The sequence below is a fragment of the Heteronotia binoei genome, chromosome 9 (assembly GCF_032191835.1).
Source record: "Heteronotia binoei isolate CCM8104 ecotype False Entrance Well chromosome 9, APGP_CSIRO_Hbin_v1, whole genome shotgun sequence".
Taxonomy (NCBI): domain Eukaryota; kingdom Metazoa; phylum Chordata; class Lepidosauria; order Squamata; family Gekkonidae; genus Heteronotia; species Heteronotia binoei.
In genome coordinates this window covers 28309515-28319903 of record NC_083231.1, presented here as the reverse complement: position 1 = coordinate 28319903, position 10389 = coordinate 28309515, and the positions used below count along the sequence as shown (strand labels likewise).

General features: G+C 53.8%; 1 protein-coding gene across 1 annotated transcript; it reads right to left on the bottom strand.

Annotated features, from left to right (window-relative positions):
- Nucleotides 1–673: 673 nt before the first annotated feature.
- Nucleotides 674–5972, bottom strand: GSX2 (GS homeobox 2). The gene is made up of 3 exons (XM_060247304.1): nt 5919–5972; nt 5402–5870; nt 674–1017 (listed from the first exon to the last, which is right to left on the bottom strand). The coding sequence occupies exons 1-3, from the start codon at nt 5970–5972 to the stop codon at nt 674–676; spliced, it is 867 nt and encodes a 288-aa protein (XP_060103287.1).
- Nucleotides 5973–10389: the final 4417 nt, after the last annotated feature.

Here is a 10389-nt window from a genome sequence, read left to right as displayed (position 1 = left end):
CCCTGTTTTGCCCTGTAGACAAACGGAAGCCCCCTTTAAAAAAAAAAAAAATTCTCTGAAGTTTCTCCTCCAGATGCCCTTCGAAACACAAACGCGTTCTCACTGCTCGTCTGACTTGCTTTATTTAAATAAATATAAATATACATTTCATATAAAACTATTCACACACAAACCAGAGCGTCTGAATTACTCTAAATTGGAATCTTTCTTTTTACAAAAGGGGGGGAAAAGAGACCCATCTTTACGCAGTGTTCGAACGTTTCGCTTTCTAGACTCACCGTCGTGCCCCAGCCCACCCCTGCACAAACCCGGAGAGAGCAACTCCTCCTCACCCCTGAACTAAGAACTTGGGGAGGGGAAAGTGCTGGACAAAGTACTCGGCTCACAGGAGATGCCAAGAGCTTGTGTTGGGGGGCATAGACAGAATTGTGTTGGGAGGCGTAGTAGACAGTTTTGTTTCTTAAATACCATTTTATCTGAGCCTGGCATTTTCACATTCAGCCACCGGGCGCTTCTCTGGGCGGACAGGGGGGCAAGAAAGGGCGTCGCCCGCCCCTCCTCCCTTTGCAGAAAGTCTGGCGCGCTCCGAGTGGGTCCCGCCGGCCCAGCTGCTGGAGATCTTCTCCCGGGCCCAGAAGCGGCGTCCGAGGAGTCTCAGCGGGGCGGGGGCCTCTCACAGAGGCGAGATCTCTTTGTCCTCGCTGGGCGAGGCGGGCGAGAGGGACTCCTCGTCCTCGGAGCGGGGGAAGCGGCCGGCGTTGGCGGGGGTGCAGCTGCAGGCGCCGTGCGTGTTCCTCTGGGTGCCTTTGCCTTCCTTCTTGTGCTTCACCCTCCGGTTCTGGAACCAGATCTTCACCTGCTTCTCGGACAGGTTGAGGTACGTGGCGATCTCGATCCGCCGCAGGCGGGACAGGTACATGTTGGAGGAGAACTCGCGCTCCAGCTCCAGCAGCTGCGTGCTGGTGAAGGCCGTGCGCATCCGCTTGCCGTTGGCCAGCTGGCTGCCGTCGGAGCCGCCTGCGGGGGAGAAGGGAGGAGCTCCGGTGAGGAACCGCAGGGAAGGAAGGGTCATCCAGGCCCCACTAAGCCGAGTTTGGACCCAGAAGCTGTCCTGGGCCCTCAGGAGGAGCTGCGAACGCACACCTTAAGTAATGTACTTTCGATCCACTTTCAATGCGCTTCCCAGCTGGAAAATCCAGCTAGAAAGTGCATTGGAAGTGGATCGAAAGTACATCACACATCAAATAGCCTACTTTCAATGCACTTTCCAACTGGATTTTCCAGCTGGAAAGCGTATTGAAAGTGGATCGAAAGTACATCATATAGATCAAATAATGCACTTTCGAGCCACTTTCAATGCACTTTCCAAATTGAAAATCCAATTGGAAAGTGCACTGAAAGTGGCTTGAAAGTGCATTATTTGATCTGTGTGATGGTAGCGTGAGAAGGACTGGAGGTGCCCCAGAAAAGTGCCTTTCTCTCGGCTGCAACCTGACCCCCACCTCAGCAGGCTTGGAACCCAGGACATTGACCCTTGGTAGGGATGAAACTCTGTCTTGAGACTTGCCAACGATGCTGGAAGCCTCCAATCGGGTTCAGGAGACAGGATTGATCCCAAAGGATAAGAGGCACCCAACAGGAACACGGTCAGACTTTTGTCCCATCAACTCCCGTTTAAAATAAAAACAACCACGCTGTGTTTGTAACAGGTGAAGAAGAACTCTTGGGAACTCCCAGGTTCGCGTGTTCCGCAACTGGCCCCGCTAGGCAGGTCACTTTCATTCGGAACTCTATTGCTAAAGGAAGCGACCTGAAAGCCACACCCTCTGGGCTAGAAGCCCTCTCCTCCCCCCAATTTCCCAGAAAAGTGGTCGAGCTCTCCATAAGCAAAGAAAATCCCCCGGGTATTCCATCTGTCTTTGGTCTGGGAAGTCCTGCTTCCAAATTCTAATTCCACTAATCCTGGCAAAATGTTCACCCTGACTTGGGCTGTGATCACACAGTAAATTGGTCTTAAAGGTGCAATTGACTCCTGTTTTGTTCTGCTACTTCAGACCAACAGGGCTGCCTATTTGGATCTAACTAAATAATGCACTTTCAGTCCACTTTCAAGGCACTCTCCTACTGGATTTTGCCAGTTCACACTTTAGGATCCAGTTGGAAAGTGGATTGAAAGTGCATTACTTTGCGATTGCAGCCTTGGGCTATTTCCTTACAGTCACATCCGCCTTGAGTCTCAGCCAGAAAGGCGGACTATATATCACGTGAACTAGGAAGCCCGAACTCATGAGGCCTGTTTTGCTGAGTCAGACCCCTGGTCCATCAAGGGCCAATTCCGCACTAGACCTTTAATCCTGGTTCAGCCCTGTCCCTAGACTGACATTCTACACTCGAATCTTGGAATCACAGAAACCAACTCTTATGAGTTTACGATTCTATGGTTCTAGTGCAGAAAAGGAGTTTGGGGACAGGGCTGAACCAGGGTTAAAGGTCTAGTGCTGAGGTCAGTTTGGCTACTCTGCCTCGTAAAAGGGATAAGTCCTTCTCACCACCGGCTACACGACCCTTTAAAGGACTGAAGCCTGGACCTTGTGGATGTCCTACTGTGGGAAGCCTCCCCGTGGGACATTGCGAACTGGCTCCTAATAAATCCAAGCGGGCACCCGTGCTGGTCTGAAGCAGTAGAACAAAGTAGAAGAAGAAGATATTGGATTTATATCCCGCCCTCCACTCCGAAGAGTCTCAGAGTGGCTCACAATCTCCTTTACCTTCCTCCCCCACAACAGACACCCTGTGAGGTGGGTGGGGCTGGAGAGGGTTCTCACAGCAGCTGCCCTTTCAAGGACAACCTCTGACAGAACTATGGCTGACCCAAGGCCATGCTAGCAGGTGCAAGTGGAGGAGTGGGGAATCAAACCCGGTTCTCCCAGATAAGAGTCCGCACACTTAACCACTACACCAAACTGGCTCTCCTGTAGGAGTAGGAGTCCTAGTAGGAGTCAAGGTGCACCTTTAAGCCCAACAAAGTTTTATTCCGAATGTCAGCTTTCGATTCGAGCTGAAGAAGTGTACACACGAAAGCTTAGATTCGGAATAAAACTTCGTTGGGCTTAAAGGTGCCACTTGACTCCTCCCAGGCTCCTAATCAATCAATAGGGTTAGGGGCATGAGCTGTCGGTTGGCTGGTTTATTGCGGCGGAGCTTTCGGAAGGAAGGCAGGGCCTACTTCATGAAACCCAGCAATGGAGGCTGAGCAGCATCTTCAACCAAAACGAGACCGAAAGCTATTTACACCTCTGGGCGGCTCCTGTTTTGTTTTCCCGGGAGACCAGAAGTTCTCTCCACTCCTCTCTGGCTTTTACACTGCCGATCCCAGACTAGGCATGCATTAGAAGATGATCCCCTCAGTCAATTCAGCACCGAAAGGGCAAAGAGACGTTTGAATTTTCCCTTTCTTAGTTGAAGAGCGAAATAGCCCTCAGTTTGAGCTAGCCGAGAGCAGGCTATGGCCTCATACTTCCTTGGGAGTACTTCCCAGCAGGCCAGTTTAGGGCCGCTTCCTATGCCTGCATTGTTTCGAAGTGTGATGCAAACTTTACTGTAGAGGTACCTCGGGACACAGATAGAGAAAATCCCAAAGGCCAAAGAACCGCAGCTGTAAAAGGCTACTCTCAAACTGCTCTTCCACCTGCATGGATTGCAACGTATTTACTCCGGGTCTCAGGTTTACACCGAGGCAGATTCTAGGACCCTTGATTTCAGGGAAGTCAATACTCTGAAGACTGCACATTTCCGGTGATTTAGATCCTAAGAAAGTTAGATTAAGATCCTTAAAAAGTCCACCCAGAATCCTGCTCGGGTCTATTCAAAGGGCCTTAACTCCAGCAAACTGTTTGAGGATAGCGCCCTGAGTCTATAACCCCCAAATTACCTCAGTTCAGGAAATCTGAATTCTAATCTGGATTAAAGACAGACGCAGATCGGGTTAGGGTTTGAAGATGACCACTCTTTTCAGGAGCAAGTGAGCGCTTCCGCCCCTGGGTTTTGATTCCTCTGGAGGCAGACAAGCGGTGCTTTGGCATACGCTCAATAAGGCACTTTGAATCCACTTTCGCTGCGCTTTGCAACCGGATTTTACTCTGTAAAGTGGCAAGATCCACCTGCAACCGTTGCTGAAGTGGATCAGAACTGCATCGTTTAGCATGTGTGAAAGCGCCCAAATCCGACCAGAGAGATGCGCTTGGTTCCCTCCCCACCTCCATCCTTGCTAGGAGAAAAGGCGCTCCACGCCCCTGGCTTAGGCTGCGATCGCACGCACTAAAATAATGCACTTTCAATCCACTTTTCAATGCACTTTCCAACTGGGTTTCGCTGTGGCAAAATCCAGTTGAAAAGTGCATTGAAAATGGATCGAAAGTGCATTATTTATTGTGTGCGATCGCAGCCTTAGGCTGGAAAAAAATGCGGTTAGTCTTCAAAGAGCCCCTGGATTCATCCTTAATTTTCACCTCTGCCCCTGTTTCTCGAGTGCCATACAACAACCTCCTCATGGCTACCGTTAAGACACATCCCCAAACTTTCTGTGAGATAAACCTGGGGGGGAGATGGGGGCAAATGGCTGAACGCCCACCAGCTCTCCAGATCTGATCCTACCTGTTTGAACAGCCTTTCCATTCCCTCCTTGAAGCCGGGATGCAATTCTAAGGCGCACCTGTCCTCAAATTCCTTTACATTGGAAACCCCGGGAGGGAAAGGCTTGGGGACTCCGGGTTTAGGCTCTTTAGAGTGGTGTCCGTGAAGCAGCCCTTACAGGAATGGCTGGGACTACTCTAGCAGCGACAGCTTCAACTCTATTGCACTGGAGTAATCCCCAAGAAACCACCGGGGCTGCTTGCGACCGTTGAGGATTCCAGTTGCGCCACGGAGGAGGTGGGGTGGGGGGTGGGGTGACTTCGAAGCTCTCTGGGGTCGTCGGGGGAAGCCACCGAAGACGTTACTGGGGGGGGGGGCGGTTGCTTGCCACGCAATTTATTTCCTTCGGGTTGGCATTACAAATGGGGAGGGGAGGAAGGAATGAGGAATGGAGAAGAGCTGGACGCGTTGAGAAGCGACCACGGAACAACCCCCTGGGAATGAAAGGAAGGGGGCGGGCAGGCCTTCGCCTTTGGGATCCCAGAGACGCGACCTCAGGGGCCCTACCTCGTGCCAGCGGTGGGGAGCCTTCACTGGCGGGGACTGGCTTCAAAGAGGGTGGGATTTCGTGGATTTCCCTCCGGAGAGCCACCTGTCCCGACTCACCTGTCCCCCTGCCCCTCGCTCTCCCGCGCCCTCCCGCTCCCACCCGGCTAGATCCCCCCGCGCGAGGAAGAGGGGCGAAGGCGGCGTCGGAAGGGGGTCCTACCCATGGCGAGGCAGTGGAATCGCCGGGGGTCGCTGACGCTGTAGGCGGCGGCGGCGCAGACAGGTGGGTGGCCGAGAGCGTGCGCCTGCTGCTGGTGCTGCTGCTGCTGCGGGTGGTGGTGCTGCGGTGCGGGCGGCTGCTGGGCATGGCCCATGCGGGGGCAATAGTGGCCTTCTCCGCCGCCTCCTGCCGCCCCGACGGGCGGGAAGTGTCCCTTGAGCAGGGGGATGGCCGCGCCTCCTCCTCCTCCTCCTCCTCCGGCTCCCGCTGCTGCTGCTGCCGCCGCCCGGGCTGCGTGGAGGTGCGAGGTGACACAGAGCGGGCAGACGCAGAAGGCGCCGCTCTTGCGCGCAGCCGGGCAGGCGGGCCCGCCGGCCACCGAGACGAGTCCCAGGGGCGAGGGCACGCCCAGCGGGAGGAGGTGGAAGTCCCCGGGGCCCGGCGGCGGCGGCGGAGCAGGACCCCCCGCCTGCACCACCCCCACCCCGCCGGCCGCGGCCTCCGCACGCCCCGCCGCCGCCGCCGCCGCGTCCTTGACGATGAGCGAGTCCACATAGAAGGAGCGCGACATGGCCCCGCCGCTGCCTCCGGGGGCCGAGAGGCGCCTCTGCTCTGCCAAAGCCCGACGGCCGGCCCGCCAGGGGCTTATGACTGCCCGACGAACAAAGGGGGGCTCCCGAGAGGGCTGGCCCTCCAAGCACCCCCCCGCCCTCCTCCCTCCCTTCCCTCCTTCCTTCCTTCCTTCTCCGACGACCTCCCCTGGATCTCCCCCCACCCCACCCCGCACCGCTCCCGCCGGCTTGGGGTGTGGGGATTTATAGCAACTCCTCCACACGTGATGTGCCCGGGACTCGACGCGCGTCTCAGGCTGGCTGCTGCTCCGGCGTCTCGGGGAGGGGAGCCTTGCTGCAGGGAAGGGGAGGAGAGGAGAGGGGCGTCCTCCCCCCCCACCGGCTGGAACACAAGGGGGGGCGTTGGGGGGGGGAGAGGCATGCGCCTTTACGCGCGGAGTTGGTTCCCCTGGGTCCTCTTTCCCTTCACCCTTCCTCTGCCGCTCGTTTGGACGGCGAAGTTCAGCGACTGCCCCACGATCCATGCTCCCTCTCAGCTGTGGCCTCTTGGGAGCCAGAATTCTACTTTGTGAGCTGCTGGCACGGAAGCTGAGAGCAGGGCTGCAGCCAGAGTTTTAAAAGTCAGGGGGCCCCCTTTCTCACCCACTGCGGGCCTTGCCACTTCTCAGAAGCTTTCCGGGGTAGGGGCAAAAGCTGGTGGCTCTGAAAGTGGCCAAGTCAAGGCAGCCAACCCTAAAACGTTGGAGTCAAGAAGGGACGGCACCTTGCGTGCAAGCAGAGCGGTTCCTTCCATCCCCCTCTCCCCCAGCCCATTGCACAGGGCTTCCTCTGCCTCCCTCCTCTCTGCCTGCTGCTTTTGCTGCTTCAGCGCACTGTGCCCTGCTCGGCTCTCCCTGCTTCAGCTGCCACTCGTGCAACCCCCCCCCCCCCACTGTAAGTAAGGGGCCCCAGCCTGGAAGTCAGGGGGCAGTGCCCCCACAGGCCCCCCCCCCCCCCCCCCGTGGCTACAGGCCTGGCTGTGAGCGAGCGGCTTGGCTGCTGCATAAGTGAGTTTGCTCTGGGGCCATCCTTCCGGAGCTAAGACAAAAAGGTGTGATCTGGAGGCTAAAAAACTGTAAGCTAGCTCACGCTAACTCAGCCTAGAGCGAATACTGCCCACAAGCACGGGATTCCGGGTCCTCCCTCAGCCTCTGTGCAGACCTCATCTGCTCCTCGGTTGTCAACGTAAATCCACTGAAGGTGGATCACCTCTAGTCGTCGGCTCGCCTCGGCTTTACTGGCCTCGGGTTCAGCTTGACTTCTTACTGCAGATCAGCCGACCTCCAACGCAGTCAAGCTTGGCACCAAATCTGGAGGGCACCGGTCAAGTGGCTCCCGAAGAGAGGCTTGGTTTCCCACCAAAATTCCTGCGGACTTAGATGGCCAGGAGCAATGGGGCACCCACCCACCCAACACGCAAACCTTTAAAACACACACACGGATTTTCTACAGCGAGGCTGCAGTCACACACACTGAATAATGCACTTTCAATCCACTTTCCAACTGGGTTTTACTGTGTGAAATGGCAAAAATTAACTGGAAAGTGCATTGAAAGTGCACTGTTTAGCGTGTGTGATCGCAGTCAGAGTGTTGTTGTTTTCGGTTTTCGGTCCCTCCAGTCCCGTGTGCATTTAATTGGTAAATAATAGCAGAGCACTTGCACGCACACACACACACACACTATATATATATATATATATATATATATATATATATATATATATATATATATATATATATATATATATATATATATATATATATATATATATATATATATATATATATAATGTTCTCTTTCGGTCGGCTTTCAATGCACTTTGCACCTGGGTTTTACTGTGGGTGTTTTCGCACTCACGTTTTACTGGCGCCACGACCCTCCTCACGCCGGCGAATCTGCATGGATTTCGCACCAGAAGCGCCGGCTACTTCCGTCGCTAAGCCAGCGCAAACGTTTTCCTGCATCTTTGCGATTTCCGTGAAACAGCAAAACTCACTTGCAAACGGGGGCTGCTGTGGATTGAAATTGTGATTTAAAAGCACTGTAAGCCTGCAGTCCCACACACTAAATAATGCACTTTCAATGCACTTTCAATGCACTTTTCAAGTGGATTTTACTGTGTGAACTGGCAAGATCCAGTTGGAAAGTGCATTCAAAGAGGATTGAAAGTGCGTTATTTAGTGTGTGGGATCGCAGCCTAAGCCTAGGCGAGTCTCATAACACTCCGTGGGTCTATTCAGTCTCCCCCACCTCCTTGGAACTCATTGGGGGCTTGCTAGAGCTTGCTTGCAAATAAAGGCAGGCACCTGCAAGCTTGCCTCTTCGGTCCAGGATCTTGTCAGCCTCGGGGTCTCCGTGGCCAAAGCTGCAGTGCAAAGCTCGCCATGACCTTGGATCAAAGAATGTTCCAACCGCTGCTGTCCTGGAGTTCCCCAGCACTCCTCTCCGCTTAAAACTCCTTCTGGCATCCTGAGTCAGAGGTTGGGTAAGGAAAAGGTTCTTGCAGTCCCTGGTGGGTGCTTTTTCCGCTCAGGGTTTCTTTCCAGGCCCAGGAACTAGCAGCGCAATGCTTCGATCCTGAACCCCGAAGACCCACCGACTTCCGTTGTAATTAATGCTTGACTAAAACTGAAATGAACTCTTCACACACCGACCTGGCCGGGGCTCCACCGCTAAACCCAAGGAGCGTTTACTTCGGACCAGCAGTTTGCACGTGCGGTTAAGAGTTCTGATGAATCGGGAAGTGTTTCTGGGTGGGCTTTGGAGAAGGGTCTTGGGCAGTGTTCCCTTCCCTCTAAGCTGAGTTGGTGGGAGCTAGCTCACAGATTTTTAGCCTTCGGCTCACGCATTTCCGTCTTAGCGCAGGAAGGATGACCCCAGAGCACACTGATCTTATGCAGTAGCTCACAACTTGAATGCCAGGAGCTCACAAAGTGGAATTTTTGCTCACAAGGCTGCGGCTTAGAGGGAACACAGGACAAGGAGAGCGATTGAGGACCCAGCTCTAGACCCCACGGCCTTTTGCTGGCCTCTAAAACATTCCACTTCTTATCTGGGGCGGGCATTTGTAAAGGCGCGCTTCCTAAAAGGAAGGCAAAGGAAGTTGCTTTGCCATCAGCCGCGGGGCGTTCAGCCCCAAGAGCCCACCAGGGGCAAAAACTGCGGCAACCTTTTCCTTGCCCTGACCAGTGGCTCAGAAATGCTGCGGTCCTATTCAACCAGAAGAAGTGCCATTGAACTTAATGGAACTGACTTCGGAGTCAACTAGGACTGTGTGATCACACCCACTGAATCATGCACGTTCAGTCCACTTCCAATGCACTTTCCAGCTGGATTCTGCCAGTTCACACAGTAAACTCCAGTTGGGAAGTGCACTGAAAGTGGATCAAAACGGCATTATTGAGTGTGTACGATCACAACCTATGTGTTGTTACACTGGCGTTTCAAGCTTATTCCTTTGGAAATGTCCTTCTGAAAAAAGGAAGCAACCGCGCACTTCCAAGTAAGCTTTTTGGCTGTGATCACCCACACCAAATAATGCACTTTCAATCCACTTTCAATGCTGTTTTACTGTGCAAACTGACAAAATCCAGATGAAAAGTGCATCTAAGTTCACCTGGAATTTATTCTCGAGCAAAAGCCTTATTTCCAAGGAAGCCTGTTTAGGCTATGGACGTAAAAATTATTAGCGCCCTTTTGCAGAGTTCGTTTTTGAGCAGGCTCTCTTCTTTCTTTTTTGAATTAAAACAAAAAAAAAGGGGGGTGGGGGTCTTGCCAAATTGACAATGAATGCAACGGGCAAAGGCCTTAAACTCTTCTGGAGTGTTCTGGGCAGAAGCAGAAGTCGAGCCCTCTAGAGATCATGGCAGGACCTCCTCCCCTCCGCCCTCCCCACCCCCCAGAAAAAAAACTTTAATGAAAAGTGAAATCGCCGGCCGGCCGGAAGGGTGCTGCCTTTGATCTCCACCAAGTTCGCCCAGGCGATCTAACCGAGGGAAATTGACTATGCAGCCAAAAGGCGCGCTCGGTGATTCTTGAGCATTTCGGATTTCATTAGCGGCGAGTCAAGATAGTTCTCAGCATATTAGGCGATTCTCCAATGGCCTGGTTCATGGAGCTTTAAGAAGCCGGGGATGGAGTTAATGGAGAGACGATGGTCCCCATCCTTGTCCGGATTAGAGCTCGGGTCCAGTTCCGCTTGACTTGGGCCTGCATCGGAGCAGTTGCGAGCGGCCTCGAACACGCAGCCCCCAGAATGAACCCAGAACGAAGTGGGAGGAAAGACTATGATCCTCCTGTGCGCTGCTGCTCAGCGGAGCATCCCGTCGAATTCAGCAAGAGAGCCTCCCCAATAAACACGCACAGGATCCGGGGCT